At 33.4% G+C, this 16,196-nt stretch overlaps 1 protein-coding gene across 4 annotated transcripts; it reads left to right on the forward strand.

Annotated features, from left to right (window-relative positions):
• Window positions 1–449: 449 nt before the first annotated feature.
• LOC125051754 (REST corepressor 1) lies at window positions 450–11,734 on the forward strand. 4 transcript variants are annotated; one of them, XM_047652298.1, is made up of 11 exons: window positions 450–851; window positions 1,084–1,239; window positions 1,504–1,718; window positions 2,063–2,251; window positions 3,734–3,843; window positions 4,460–4,691; window positions 5,135–5,288; window positions 6,487–6,639; window positions 9,591–9,682; window positions 10,032–10,125; window positions 11,259–11,734. In XM_047652298.1, the coding sequence occupies exons 1-10, from the start codon at window positions 746–748 to the stop codon at window positions 10,122–10,124; spliced, it is 1,500 nt and encodes a 499-aa protein (XP_047508254.1). In that variant the 5' UTR covers window positions 450–745; the 3' UTR covers window position 10,125; window positions 11,259–11,734. The 4 variants fall into 4 exon arrangements, with proteins under 4 accessions (XP_047508254.1, XP_047508253.1, XP_047508256.1 ...); XM_047652297.1 differs by having other exon boundaries at window positions 454–851; window positions 10,032–10,132; XM_047652300.1 differs by having other exon boundaries at window positions 461–851; window positions 1,102–1,239; window positions 10,032–10,132.
• The last annotated feature ends 4,462 nt before the right edge of the window (window positions 11,735–16,196 follow it).

A 16,196-nucleotide genomic window follows, 5' to 3' on the forward strand; every position in this document is an offset into this window, starting at 1 on the left:
AAAAGCACCGATGTCCAATAAGCTTCTTAAAATGTTATAAGTTGCTTTTGTGGTATTTAAAATTAAGGAAAAGTAATTGTTGTTCAATTGTTTGCTATTCAGCATAACACGGTCAGATACGCCATCTTGTAGAAAAAAACAAAAGCTTTAAGTTGATAATTTTAATTTGTTAATTATTATAAAATTGGAAATTTCTTAGCCGCTTTAATACTATATTGTGAACTATATATCATATAATATTTCATAAAAAATACTTTAAATATAGCCAAGTTGATTTGTTATGATACTAAGTGTATATTAAGTTAAGAGAGTATGTATTGGAAATTTTATAGCCGTCTGTATTTATAATGTTGCCGTTGTAAAATTAATAGAATTGATTGTTTCTTGGTAAATAGTTATTACAAATAAATTAATTATGTTTCACTAGTTTATTTTTATAAGTTCACATTTAAAAATTATGATAGCTGGAATATAAATACGCATGAAAAATTCCTCAAAAGTGAATGCGCAATCTACAGACGCTGTTAAATGACCCATTACAGCCTCAAGCTGGTTTGTCAAAGTATTGATGCGGTGGTTTGAATCACGTTTGAATTGTAGAATTGAAGTGCGGAGCTTTTTTATTCTTAATTATTGGCCTTGTTTTATTTAAATTGATTGACGAGAGGAACGTTTGTTTATGTGTATAATTAATACCTAAGTGAACTGTAGAAGTGTGTGATAATAAGTATTGTACGTGACAATCATGGTGTTAGCTGAAAGAAGTAACGATGTTCGTAACGGGAAGCGTTCCAGAGGGCCAAGCCCTAATGGGCATGGGAGCCCAGATTCAAGCTCAGAAGATGAAAATGGTAGGATATTTTTGGTATATATTCATAAAATAATGTAATTTTTATTACACTTATTTTCTTTGATGCATGACAAAAAGGGCGTAAGTAAATGTACGTACTAACTTAAAATTGCAAACACCATTATCTAATAAATCGCTATATTACACCGATTTTACCCCATGCTTTATTTTTATGCTTTCATCATTCATCATGCTGCGCTTCATCCCATCAAAACATCCTATACAAAACCAAGCAGTGGTGCCATTTGCAGCTGAGAAAATCAGAGTAGGCCGAGACTTCCAGGCTGTCTGCCCTGAGTTGGAGCCAGTTGAGCAAAGGAAACCAGACCAAATATCGGACCGGGCATTACTTGTTTGGTCTCCAACAGCTGACATATCTGATACCAAGTGTAAGTTACTCCTAACTAAACCAAAAAACTATGAAAGGTCAAATTTTATTTATTTATAATTTTAAAATTACAATATTTTGTAGTTATCTTTACATAAATATAGTATAGATAGTACATTTGAAATGCTAAATGGATATTATGCAACAACAATATTGATTTGATATTTTATCAAAATAATAAACACATAGTCTTTAAACTAATATCACTTAACCTAAACATACATTTGAAATTAGCTTAGACCTTCAAAATCTCTAAAATTTTTAGTGGATGAGTATATAACAACAGCAAAGGAGAAGTATGGATATAATGGTGAACAGGCCTTGGGTATGCTGTTTTGGCATAAGCATGATCTCAGCAGGGCCTCTATGGACTTGGCTAACTTTACACCTTTTCCTGATGAATGGACAGTTGAAGATAAGGTGCTGTTTGAGCAAGCATTCCAGTTTCATGGAAAGAGTTTTCATCGGATACGGCAGATGGTAAGTGTAATGAAACATTAGCTATCTTGAGGCAATTTTGAAGAGGTTTAAGAGGACTATGCAGTACAGTTAGGTTTGCATTTATATAACATTGACCGTAACAGTTGAACATATCCCTTGCTCTACAATTTTTATACGCTGTAAGTAGGTTTTGTGAGTAACTATATTTACTGCCATGTTAAAACCACGGAGTAGTATGTTTATATAAATTTATTTGGGAATACTTTGTATGTTTTGTGTATATATCCTAATTATAATGTAATATCTTATAATATCTAGTATTAATAATTATACCTACATAGACACCATTTTAATACACAAATTTAAATAATTATATTTCTTAGCTGCCAGATAAATCAATAGCATCACTGGTGAAATATTATTATTCATGGAAGAAAACGCGTGCTAGAACTTCATTAATGGATGTGGTTAGTGATGGCCGTAATGCTACAGCTTCTGGTACAGCTAAGAAGGATTCTCCAGGTGCCTCTGAACCGGGCGGTTCAGACAAGGATTCGGACAATGATGATAAGGTATGTTTGTAATGCTTGCTTCCCCATTTTGTGTACCCATTTTTTGAAATGTGACCTGTGTATCTGGATTGTCCAATATTATTCCACTTTTATTAACTATGTGAATAAAAATGCAGAGTAGTTTGGTTATAGAAGAATACAATGACATATACTCATTAAAATTTGCTATCATTAACTGAACTCTGCATAAATGACTTGTATTATAAAATATTTGAAATGTTGATGGATACAATTTATTGGTAACAACAGAAGTGGATTTACCATCGTGGTATTGTCCGTGGAAGCAGGCCAACTACGGCCGGCGGGCCCTCACTTCGCGCCGGCCAAGCCGAGGTGGGCCCCTCAATTCAATTGGATGTTTGTCTAATCACACTATCTATTTATTGGTGTGCTATTTGATGTTACCAAGTTCAATTCCCCAATCCTTAATTGCAAGTCATTTTATTTCACGCAGTCCCATTTTTCAGTTCATATGAGTCATTTTCTTGCACATTTGTGTATAAGATATTTGAACAAATTTGTCACAAGTCTAACAAAGCACTGGTAATGGTAACAGGAAATGTACTAAGAAAAGGCAATGAACTTATTTCTTACATTGCATCATGAAAAACATTCTCCCATTTTTATTGTCATTATTAGTTTTGAATTAAGAGGCCGTTCATAAAATACGTTCGCATACAAGGGGAGCGGAGGGGTCTGGCTGAGTGTGACAAGATGTGACAAGGGGGAGGGGGGGTATACGGCAACGTGACGTTCGCCGTTTATCATTATTAGAAAATCCTTGGACTTCTGAATAATAGTTTTTTTTTTATTATTTATATGTTCGTTATGAAAGATATTAATTATTAATTTATTCAAATTTTATTATAACTAAATAAATATTTTTAATTTTCAAAATTTGTGTACTATCATTTAGAATTTATCATAGTCAGCAGGGGGGGTCCTTAGTTTTTGTGACGAAATATTTCTAGGGGGGGGGGGGGGGGGGGGGGTCACAGGAGGTGTGACACAGCGTGACAATAAACACAACAGGGGTCAAAAAGCTTATTTTAGTATGACGTATTTTATGAACGGCCCCTAAAAAGAAATGATGCTGCTCAGCTTATAGTTTATAAAGCCATTTTGTTATGGAAGTCTAGACCTATGAAATTCGGAATTTCTTTCATTTTGTTCAAGTACCTAAATTTATGTAAATATTATTTATTTTCGTTGCTTAATTTTGCTTCATTAAGTTTCACTGCTCTGCATTTTTATCTACAAACTGTCTCCCATCCTTACCTCGATACATGTTTAACAATTCATTAAGATATGGGAAATCGAAATGCATGTAACGTCCAGAAGTCACCTATCCATTTCCTTTCACATCCCGCATGCTTCCTTTAACAGCCCCTTTAAATGTGTGCAGAATATGTCATTCTAATGGGTTTTTAAATGAAGTATGTGAGGTAATAGTTGAGGTAGTAAAGTGTTATTGGGGTTTAGGGCGACGGCGGTGAGGCAGGCAAATGGTGCACAGTGTGCGGAATACTTTGCACCCAGACAACGCAACACAACTCCCAGAAACTTTGCCAGGCATGCCTCGTGCACGCCAGGTCGGTAACATTTTAAAAACAAGTTTTGCTCATATTTCGCCTCGCACCGGTATTTATAATTAGGACAAATTAATTAATTCACGTATCTCGATTATTGAAAACTTCAATGTAATTGCGTTTTATCGAGGCGTTATGAGTTTCAATAACGTAAGGATTGCATGTCCCTTTGACTCCTCTTCACGTAGTCGTGCAGTTGAAATTTCCAACATAGCTCATTATAGTGAAATTTGAAATAATAAACTCGCTAACACTTCTTAATTTTATGATTTGCTCGCGTCTTCATTGCATGTAGTTTAGGCTATATAGACATTAGACACTAGGTCAGTAATGAGGTTAAAAAGTATACTATGTTTTAAATTGTTTCACCTGGAACAAATTTTTTGAGTACTAACCATTTATACCAATTATACGGCTTTGGTTAAAACTACAACTTTCACATTTATATAACACGTAGGTACCACGTTATTTGGTACAATAATAAGGCTATATCAATCGATTACTGAATATTTCAAAGTTATTTAGATTAGGAGTATTCGTAGTTTGGTAGTCGTGGTCTATGTTGGATCCCGTGAAGAGGAGACCGTAGACAGTTGTTTGAACGCTGATGATGTAACAGACGCACGGGCAGTATGCGACCGCTGTGTGGGCCGAGCGGGCGACGCGGGCCCGGCTTTAAACAAGTGCGGTACAAGCATCGCTTGCCTCGTGGTATTTACATCAACCACGATGATCTGGTTGCCATGGCGACCGGCCCTCAGCCCGGGGACGCCGCCCAACCGGGGCTCGTAAACCAGGGCGAGGCCATGCTCAAAGCGATGGATAGAGAAATTATATCCTACAAACGACAAGTAAGACGCGATAGTTTTCATACGCTAACGCTCCATCTGTAAGGTGGCGGTTTGCCCAAGTGCGAGTTTAAATCACACGCACACTTTATCCTAATAGTAAATACAATGATAGTATAACATATATTTATCATTGTTACAAAATCGTTTCTTATGAACAAATTGTTTATGTTTCGGAGACGTCGGCTTCCGAGAGAAAAGCTAAAATATCTCGCTGTTCCGTCCGCCGCTGAAATTTTCAAAAGACTTTATTCGTACCCAATCCACAAACAATATAATTAAATCGGTCTTTTTCGTTCTCGTTCGGCGAACCGCCACCTTAAACCATAGGTTTCGATATTCTGCACACATTATAACCAGCTTTGCTATCCCAACGTTCTTTGGATAATCCAGATATGCACAAATGCAAATTTTCTTTATTATGATGTTGTTATTTTGTATTTTAGGTACAGCAAAATAAGCAACAGTTAAGCGCGATTAAACGTAAAGTTGGCGATGTGGGAGTGGAGGAATATAGGCCGGGTGAACCTCCGGCTAAGATTAACTCACGCTGGACCAATGAGGAGTTGCTAATGGCTGTAACAGCTGTACGGAAATATGGTATGATCACTTATTTATCTCTTTTCTCTATGGTACTAAATGAACAAAAATGTATATGATTTTATGTATCTATAAAAGTAGTTATAGTATCATTATCATTATATAAAAAAAGTGCGTGCGTACAAAGTACACGTCAGAAGTGAAACTTCTTTGGCAAACTAATTTTTAACACTTGTTCATATTTATACAAATCTAAAACTTTAGATTTGAGACTTAAAGGGAGGAAAAAGGAAGGTATGTTAGAAATTTAATGAATTTTATTGTCATTATTTGATCGATAGTAAAAACACGTGTCATTTTGATTAACAATTCGTCATTTGAGATTTCAATAAATTCTCTTTACGAAATTTTAATTTTAAAAATAGAAAAAATTCTTCGACAAAAACGCTGCACATCTTCGTGACGTTCTGTAAAAAGTTTACCCTCATGCGTCTGAAGAAGTTTCACTTCAATAATGCCGCTAAAAATGTTAATGTTCGTATATAGAAGTTTGTTCAAAGGGAAGAAGTAAACGTCGTTCTAGTTATATCGGATAAACAGCACGATAAAGTTCGCAATAAAATGTGTATTATCAGTGATATAAAATAAAAGTCACGTAATTTAAAAATCTTTTTTACATATTGCAGTTCGCGCTCATTTTAAAAGTATTACTGTATATGCATTCTATATTAGATTAATTTTGGTCTTGAATGAGTCGTGGCGGTGGACAGGCTCGCCTCTCCGCTTTGTAACAATACGTTAATTTCAGTATTGAGTTTTTGTATCGCGTTTAAAGTTTAGTGTTTTGGAACTCTATAATCTATGAATTTGTCTCTGAGAATTATATCGAAATTGGAATCTGTACTTAGACGTCATTTGGGTTTTTGTTAGGGTTTACCGATGCTGACTTAACTGTCAATGTCATGTAACTGCTTAAACAGACTCGGTGCGAGTAGGTTTGAATTTGATAAATGGTCTAGTAGTTTTAGCGTGCGCGTCTCAACACTGATGTCGTGCGTTAGACGCTCCTGCGGCGAAGGGAAATATCGTGAGAAAACCGGTTAAAGCCGGAAAATATCGGTTCAGATCCAAAATTTCGACGCCGTGTCTCACAAAACTGTCTTTAGCTACTTGCCTGTTTAGAAAAATAATAGTCACGATATTTTATTTGGATTCTTAATCATATTTTCAATCACCTTAAATGTTGAAATATTAACAGGTAAAGACTTCCAAGCCATTGCTGAAACGCTAGGAACCAAAACAGAGGCCCATGTGCGTACATTCTTCGTTTCATATAGACGTCGTTACAATCTGGATGCCGTACTGCGAGAACACGAAGCTGACCGCGGAAATGCTAATCATATACAGCCAGGTGAGTAATTTTTGTTGTTTTCTTAACAGAAGATAGTGAAACATGTATTTGTTTGAATCAAGGGTCTCCAAACTTTCCAGCTTTAGGGCCATACTGATTACTCCAGTAAGTTCCGAGGGCCAAAACCATATTATCATTGTTGCTGTTGGTAAAATATTCAGCCACACCACTGAGACTGAGTTTCCTATCGATTTTGCAATCGAAAAAAAAATTTGATACTCGTTTCTCGGACTTTGATGCCATTGCGAATCAAATTAAGGTTTTTACAGAATCCTTTTGATACTGATATTGAAACCCTAGCCCCGGAACTTCAAATGGAAATGATTGATCTACTGTACAGTGATATAATTAAGAACAAATATCAAAACTCATCTTTGTTGGAATTTTATAAGAGTCTTCCACTGACACCATTTGATAATTTTCATAAATTTGCTCGTGGGCTGTTTTCTGTTATTGGTACTACTTATTTGTGTGACAAGACCTTCTCCAAAATAAAAAAAATGTTCTCTAAAAGGAGTTTTCAAGTATGCTAGCTCTCCGCGGGCCGGACAAAATCTGTCCGTGGGTCGTAGTTTGGAGACTCCTGGTTTAAATAAAGAAAAAAAAATCTCTTTAAAATATGTAATCGTTTGTTTAAATATTTGAGCTATCAAACCATTTTTTCTGTCAGTGAGACTTGAGACACGATATATGGTCCACATGTAATGAATAAGATGTCTTAATTTAGGACATTAAACATAATTATTCTTTTGTATTGCATGAGAGAGGCGGGTAGACTGTGTCACGTATAACAACTTAAAACGGTGCTCTGTATAAATTTGATCTTTAAAAATAATAAAGTGAGAAAAACTCCGAAAATACTGAAAAATCGTTGAAATAAGTGTGCAAGAAACCCAATGAACAAATAACAAGTGAAAAATAAACACCAAAAAGGGATAAAACCAATAAAATAGTGCTATTGCTTACACGGTCAATTACCATAAATCTACGTGCAAAAGTTGCTTTTCCGGACAATAAGTCAATAGTGGAACAAATCTGAAGTGAACGCGCGTGACAATTCAATGCAAACTCAAGAATAAAAAAACTTTCTATTTTAAAAATTTAAAAATAACCTAAAATGCGTTGCTAAGTATAACGGACCAATTAGATAAGTACATAATCAAAACAACAATTAGTAAACAACACCATCTAGCGTCAAATAGCCAAATCATCTCAAGAACAGCTACTGCAGTACCAATCGACGTAAATAACTACTCGATACTAGAGGTCGCAAAAGCTAAAAATATAACAACTTAAAATACCAAAATCAAAATGGAAGAGGTAATGGCTGCACTTCGAAAAATTCAAAATGACTTAGATGAACAAAAAACCGCTATTACAAAAAGCGCAGATGAAGTGACGGAGAAAGTAATAAAAAATATAAACAAAATATTAGACCAAAAATTAAAAACTTTGGAAAGAAATCAGGAAAAACTCGAGGAAAAACTAGAAAACCAAGAACGCAGGTTAAATCAGTTGGAGAGGCAAACAAGGCAAAAAAACGTTGTTTTCTTTGGTATGGAGGAAAATGAACGTTCTTATTCACGTCTAGAAAAAAATTGTAATTGATTTTCTGAATAAATATTTTTCTTTAAATATAAACTGCCATGACATAGAAGCTGCTAGAAGAATAGGAAAATAAGGCGACAAGCCCCGTCCAATCGCGGTCACATTCGCCACTCTAGGTCACAAGATAAAGGTAATGCAACAAAAGAAAGCTCTGAATGATACCAGGTACTATTTAAAAGATGATTACCCATATCACGTCCTAGAGAAAAGGAAGATTCTTCAGGAACAAGTCAAAATAGAGCAGGAAAAAGGGAAAAAAGCTACCATAAAATACGATAAGCTGGTAGTAATTAAACCCAATAAAACAGATGCCGACCACACGGACAACAGAAAAAGGCACCTTTCTATCTCCACAACAGAGGAAAAATGCCGAGAAAAATACTCTAAATACCAGTACACAAACAGCTAAGAAAAATAAAACCGTTCAAAGTCGCACAACACCTCAACGATCCTCCAGCATCTCAGAAGGAGTGATTAAGCCAGGAATGCTTAACTTTTTAGTAAACAATAAAGACATGCAGAGCGACGAAGGAAATAAAAGAAACAGCAACGACATATAGCAACTAACAACGCCTCTCTCAGTGTACAAACACAGCATAGATAAACTTAACAAAAATGAATCATCACATCAAGATTCCAAGACGGCCGGTCACCGAGGAAGATTACGACCAAAATTAACCAGCTCTCGCTGGGAAGAAGATATAAAAAAAAATAGCTGGCCCCAAATGGCAGCACATAGCGCAAAATAGAGAAAACTGGCAAAAGCTGGGAGAGGCCTTCACCTGAAGAGGGGTTCCTATACAATAATTAGAATATCAAAAACTGTAAATAATAATACTTAGCATGATAGAAATATAGTCATAATATTTATTCATTTACTAATAGATTTTGTTAAGTTTTGCAAAGGTTTAGAAAACCACATAAAGAAATGTACCTTATTAATTAACTATATTGGGAAATAAAAGGCTTTTTATTTTATTTTATTTATTGCATCGCAATTCATGAATTCGTGAGATAAGCTTTTTAGTTATTTTTTTTTTATTATTTTAGAGTAAGGTTGGTGATTCTATAATTTTTTTATAAGATTTGGTTATGCATTTGCACTTTACCCATCATATTTATCTTTTTAGTTTTTTCCTTACTAGGTTTGCCTAGAAAAGATCGCTTGTTCGCGATAAGGCCGCCCGTTTGATCACTTATAATTTTTATGTATTATATTATTTGTTTTTCTTTAAATGTAACGAAGTGTAAATAAATAATTAATTATGACAGTTATGAAGTCAGTAACAAAATTGAATGATTCAGTTAATAGGTTATTTGATAAAAATCGCTATCAATTCTAGGTACCACAAGCACAGATGCAGCTGAGAATGACGAGAGCAACGCTAATGGTAGCAGCAGTTCGCCCAAGAGCACTGCTAGTAAAGATGAAAAAGTAGGTATTAAACATAGTGACTTAAAGATACACTATTTTTTTTATTGTGTTTCTACCCCTAAAATTAAAAACAACTATTACTTGATAGAAAAAAATATATAAGAAATATGATAAAAGGATTTACCGTTCTAAGGTATTGCACTCATATGAGAAAACGGGAAATCTAGAATTTTCAAATAAAAAAATATAACATAGTAAAAAGACAACGAGAGAGCAAAAAACTCGAACATTCCGAGCTACCAACACCAAAGCGGTGCGAAAGAGAAGGACATGCCTCGAAGGCGGGATGAGAATAAGGATAGAAATATAGGGCGTTACAAATAACTTTAGCAAATGATATTTTTTCCAGACGGAAGTGGACAGCGAGGGTGTCTCCATCGGCGCATCCGCAGAGCAGGGCGGGGCACCCACCACGCCCCCCAAACAGAAAACTTCTAAGTGATGTAAATGGTAACAATATTCTTTTTAACAGTAATTTAAATTTTAATGAAGCTTTGAATATGAAGTACCTATAGGTCGGTTATCGAAAGCTGGCGCGTTCACAGTACTCATACTAATGCAATTTCACTATACAGTATGTTTAAAAATATGACTTTTTTGCCAAGCTATATTTAGTCTACTCTGGTTTCGGTAAGGTTGGGTGGGTTGTAAATAAATAAAAATGTGTCAAATACATATAAATATTATGTGCATACGAGGGTGGATCCAAAAGTTCTAAGCCCGACCAAGAACGTAAAAGATTAGTTTGTGTAAATAATTTTTCATTTTTCGACATAAGCTCCATCTAGCTCAACACACTTCACTTTCACTTCACTAACAATTCTTTCAATACTCTTAGAAACACCAGTCGCATCTGATGTCAAATTAAAAATTATTAAACTGTTTTTATTAAAAAAAATGAAAAAATCAATCAAAAATCAATCAAAATCAAAATACGTTTATTCAATTTAGATGCTTCTTAGAGCATGCTTATGAATGTCAACAACGTTTACAAAATTCACGAAAGAGCAAGACTATGCCATCCGTTCGCATTAAGATGCTTAAAATAATTAAAAACATTGTACACCATTTCTCGAGATTGTCCTGGTAATGTTTAGACGGAATATATTTCATAAGAATTTTTTTTTCAAAGTATTCTAACCAAATAAGTAAACAATCACAGACAAAATAATAATGAGAAATAAGATCAACATTTACAGTAAAGTTCAACATAAACAGTAGCAAAACCAAAATAATAACTGTCTCTTTTATACTCATAAGCTTGACCGAGCGCGAGAGAGACGGACAGTATTTTCATGATGCATATTCGGTGTGACATCACGCCTCGCGCTTTCACAGACACTACACAAGCACAAAGTGTAAATGTGTTGAAGCCGCCAGCTTTCTATAACATACCAATACCCCGTAAATCAAAATAATAAAAATCTTATTACATTATATTAAATATACATGTAGGAGTGTATTTTGTATTATTTCAACTTAAATAAAGTGTAGAATACTTGATGTGTAGTTTACAATTTTTTTTAATGTGAAACAAACTTAATTTCTAGTATTATAACAAAACTTTCTCTTTTAGGAGCTGAATAAATCAAGAGTGGGGAACCGCACTATAGCCTTGAGATTCTGTAACTCACTTTTTGAACTCTCACAGCGGTTTTCGCAGCGGCGGTCGCGCTTAAATCAGTCGTGAAGCAGTGAGAGCTGTGAGAGTTCAAAAAGTGAGTTACAGAATCGCAAGGCAGTAAATATATCACAATCGCAAATTATTAAATCTATATAATTTCATCTCATATCTCGAAATATTTCTAAGCAAATAACCTTAGTTTAAATTAGTTATAATATATTAAAACCGTATTCCAAAATGTGATTGGTGCAACGTTCAATCCATTTTGTCTATGAAATTTGACATTGACAGTTATGTCTGGAGTTATAATTTGAAGTGTCTGTGGACAGTAATCAAAGTAATGGATTATTTAATTTGTAATTATTTTCTAAATAAGGAAACATTATTTAATGGAGGTCAAGATTATTTGAATTTAATTATATATTGAATATTGTTTTTGCAGAAATATTGAGGCTTACTATAAGATCTCATATGAAAATGTCCCAAAATATTGAAATTTTTCCGATTGGATTCATATGTACGTAGATAAAAAGTCGAACAAACACTTTCCTCTATAATCTTTTTTATCGATATAGTTGATGTTCACGCCCCTTTCTAATTTAATATGTTAACAATATCTCCAAAATCAAATACAGTAAAATGAGCGTCGTCATCAAAATATTAAGGTACTAGAAAATCTGGGGTACCTTTTGCCATGGTCGTTTTATTGAAAAAAAAAAAAAAACAATCCAACGGAGTGAATTTTGAATAACAATGTCAAAATTTACATGAATTAGTTCTTATTGGTATAACCAAATATCATATTTGGATAGAAATTATTGTAACAATAAAATATTCTATACAAATCAATGTTAGATTGCCTAACCTACGTTTATAATATTTGGGTTGCTACTCAGCTGTTAGGGAGCGTTTAAGTATTACGTAACGCATTTTTTGAAGATTATTGACCCCCCCCCCCCCCATGTAACTCGCCGTAACGTTTCTCAGTACCCAAGTATAGTACTGTTCCCAAGTCTAGTAAAACGTTTCGTGAGCACCTAGTGACTCTTTAGTTACTATTATGTGGTGTAAGTAGAAAATAATATTAACATTAACGCGTAATTCAATCCCCGCCCCGCATCGTAACGTTTTACAAAAGGACCCCCCCCCCCCCCTCCCAAAATTCGTTACATAATACTTGAACGCTCCCTTAGTAGATAGCAGGAATTACGAATACCAATAATGATCATTTTTATACACTCAAAAGAGTTATTATTCAAAATTCGTACATTCGTTTAATAGGAATAATTGACTATTTCATGTCTGTTCTTAAATTATTGTAGAATTTCTTTTATATAGTTTCCATACGGAAAATTTTCAACTTGATTAACAATACGGCACGGTATACGGTATAGAAATTTGTAAATAATAAAATTAATAAATTACTTTTAAGTATAACTTGAATATATCGATTTAATTACGGGCCGATTTTACATGGGTTGAATTGACTGTAAAAATACAATTTATTGGTAATCTGCCGAAACATTTTTAATTATCACTTATTGAAATAAAACAAGTTTACTTAGATATTACAATTATTAAAATTAGATATTTGACTAGCGAATAATTTTTTTTAATTGTAATCAATAAGCTGGTTTTAATTCGATAGTAATGTATTTAGTACTTTTATTACAATAACATATTGTAAATATTAATTGCCATAATGTTTTTATAAATAATTAGATTTTAGTTAATACAAGAAAAAATATTTTTGTTTACTATGGTAACATTTGTATCAATATTTAAATTCATTAAAATAGTGTTTAAGTTCGAATTAAGGTGCATTTTATAATAATCTGTCTTTGTATAACACTTGAGTCGAATAATTTGTCCTAGAATAAGTACGCAAATGGCTAAGGACATTTTTGGGTCAAAACCCAAAATATTCTTAAACAAACCAATACAGACTCGATAAGAACCATTGTGGTAGATAGCAATAAAGGCTTTTATCAAAATATGCATGAATAAGGAATCATTTTTTATATCTTCCCCACGGAATCCTAAAGAATTTCAATTAGAACAACAAAATCACGTCTTAAAATATTAGTATAGATTTATATGAAATCCATGAAATTTTGAATGCGAATTTGCCGAAAGTTCACAAAGTGAGTGTGAAACGTAACGAATAGTGATACATGTCATTTAGTATGACTTTGTAATAAATATTAAGGCTTATTCGTGAAACCGCAATGGTCTTATACTGTATATTTAATAAGTAACCTATATTACTCATTAAAATGGTAACTTAGCCTACTTATGCTAGAACAATCAAAAGCAATTTAAAAGCTACTTAAAAATGTAAAAACTACATTTTTAAATAGCTGTTGATATGGTAATATAGCAATAACGCTGCCGCCCGTTTTACTTTAGTACAATATTGTCAAGTTTCAGTTATTATGACATTGTAATAAAACATTTTTGTAGTTTGACATTCACAATGAGGTTATTTGTCACATATTTTTAATAGGACATATTTTTCAAATGGCGAATTCGGATGTATTAATGTTCAAAGTTTTGTTTGAGGTAAGATAAATATCTTAACAGTTAATAGGGGAAAAGTCAAGTCAAGTGAACACTGGCGATATAATAAGTGTAAGTGTTATAGATATAAATAAAAGATTCCTTTTTAATGTCTAGTTTTGTCGCGAGAAATGTTTCGTCAAGATTTTATATCTGGAAGACACTAGCGTTACTTGTAACTCTAGTGTAGCGATAAATTGATATTTGAAAATCAGGCATTAGACGTTGATGTATCGGAATTTGTCTTTAATATATAATAACTAGTACTCGCTAACTTGTGTGCATTAATTATATAAGATAAGCAATGTAACCCTTAAATTGTAAATATTTTAAAAGTAGTCTTACATATATACTAATTAACGTTTAAAAGTTCCATAGATTAGTTTCCTAAACCATACCACAGATAAGAGAGACGTGTCATTCGTTTAGCGTTATCAAAAAGTTTGTCTAAGATAAAACTAAGTATGTCCAATGCTTCTAGGGTAAGTATTCAAATGGTTTTATCAATACTCGTATAATGTTATACATAATTACACTAATGTAGGGAAATAGATTATTACGTACGATATTTTTTTACACGTAAAAGACATCTCACTATAGAGGATTTAGAATCGTGTTAAATATTTAAGAATTAAGGTTAGGAGTAAAATTATCTGATAGATTTTACGAGAACATTCACTGAGCCGAAGATGTGTTACCGAATGCTTTGTATATACAAGTAGATTAATTGACATGAAATTAAAAGTGCCACAAAATTCAGATTATGCGCATCTACTTATTATGGCCATCGTGGCTGAATGGTTTTTAAGTTATGATTTAGTCTAAATATAATAGTTCAAAATTTCTACAGGTCTTTCGTATAGTAAGCAAACGCTGATTGGTCGATCTTGTTTTAAAGATGAATTGTGTAAACAAGATTTAATCATAAATCTTACTTATTTCACGATTTAAAGTTGTCAAGTTTTGTCGAACCATTTTTCTCTATGATGTGAAATTTATGATAGCACTTTATCAAGCAAGTTTTCGAATAGAAACGTAAGAATCTTTAAAAAAAATATTACTATTATATGCCAAAAGATTTATTTGAATTTTGTGTATGCAATTTAAATATAATACGATTAAAGCGATCACCCAATCAGCTCTCGTGAAGCGTGTCGCAAATTTTATTACGGTTATGTCCGCCTACTGCTAAATTAGCAATACATAGCGTACCTAACTTTATATCCAATTATTTTAAGTTATTCGAATATTCAAACTATTTTGTTTAATGTGGGTCATGGGTTTACTTTATTTGTAAATATTTGCAATTTTTTACCTTTTCCTAGTTAATTCGACTTTCATTTAGCATTCGCCCATAGAGATCCACTGTGAAGTCATTTATTTTTAAGGATTAGTTCAAAATTTAAATTATTTTATTTAGACGATGGCAATCGATTAGTTGTCATTTGCTTTTTATTAATTTCATGTATCTAAATTCAGCAAGTATGAATTTCAGGATAAATAAACTATTCGATAATTATTTGTGTTTATTTCGTAATAAGACCTATCTTGCATAATCTTAGACGTTCTCTTATAACCTTGGAAAGAATGGGAGATATAATGATGGCGTTTTTCGTTTGTGTTTGGTCCATGTCACGCGAAACGTCGTGGGTGGGCCGGGCCACGTGCGAAACATTCATACTTTAATGGTTTGGGAATATAATATTGGAAGTCAAAGCGACGGGCAATTGTTCTAGTACAAAATATGACAAAAGGACCAACAGTGTCTATGAAAACACCCACTTTGGACCACAAATGGCCTAAAAATTTTATTTTCAAATATGGTGTTTGGTAGAGGGGGTGAGACGAATTCCAACATTTTCTTATAAATACGTGGGTAACACTGAAAATGTTTAGGACTGGCCAGTTAGAAACATTGCTAATGAAAACTTTTAGAACTCTGGTAACCTAATGTAGTATATTGCATTCATTTGTTTTTGTGAATTGGCGGCAAATCAAAAACTCTTGTTACAGGTGAAAAATAATCTTAACGCGAGAAAACTTTCGGTCAATGATTTATTATGACTTTCGTAGTGGGCTTACTCAACAATTAAAGATAAAATTTGAGGTATTCGCTTTACGAGCCCTGAAGTTGCGGTGAAAGCCTACGAAAATACCATAGAAGAGACCCCTAAGGAAGAATGGGTCCACTGCTTTTCTCAGTAGTTCCATCGAATGCGACGATGTGTAGGGAGGAACGGAGATTACTTCGAAAAACAATAAAAGTATTGGCAGCTTTCTACATTAAGCCGCTTTTCATTTTCTAAACACTTTCAGTGTTACCTAGGGACA

The sequence above is a fragment of the Pieris napi genome, chromosome 8 (assembly GCF_905475465.1).
Source record: "Pieris napi chromosome 8, ilPieNapi1.2, whole genome shotgun sequence".
In the NCBI taxonomy this organism is placed as follows: Eukaryota; Metazoa; Arthropoda; class Insecta; order Lepidoptera; family Pieridae; genus Pieris; species Pieris napi.

Bases quoted from the DNA above. Each gene is read 5' to 3' on its own strand.
- LOC125051754 (XM_047652298.1), top strand. From the start codon at position 746: ATGGTGTTAGCTGAAAGAAGTAACGATGTTCGTAACGGGAAGCGTTCC. The intron at 4,692-5,134 runs GTAAGACGCGAT...TTTGTATTTTAG, and splicing joins TTATATCCTACAAACGACAA to GTACAGCAAAATAAGCAACA. The intron at 9,683-10,031 runs GTAGGTATTAAA...TATTTTTTCCAG, and splicing joins CTGCTAGTAAAGATGAAAAA to ACGGAAGTGGACAGCGAGGG.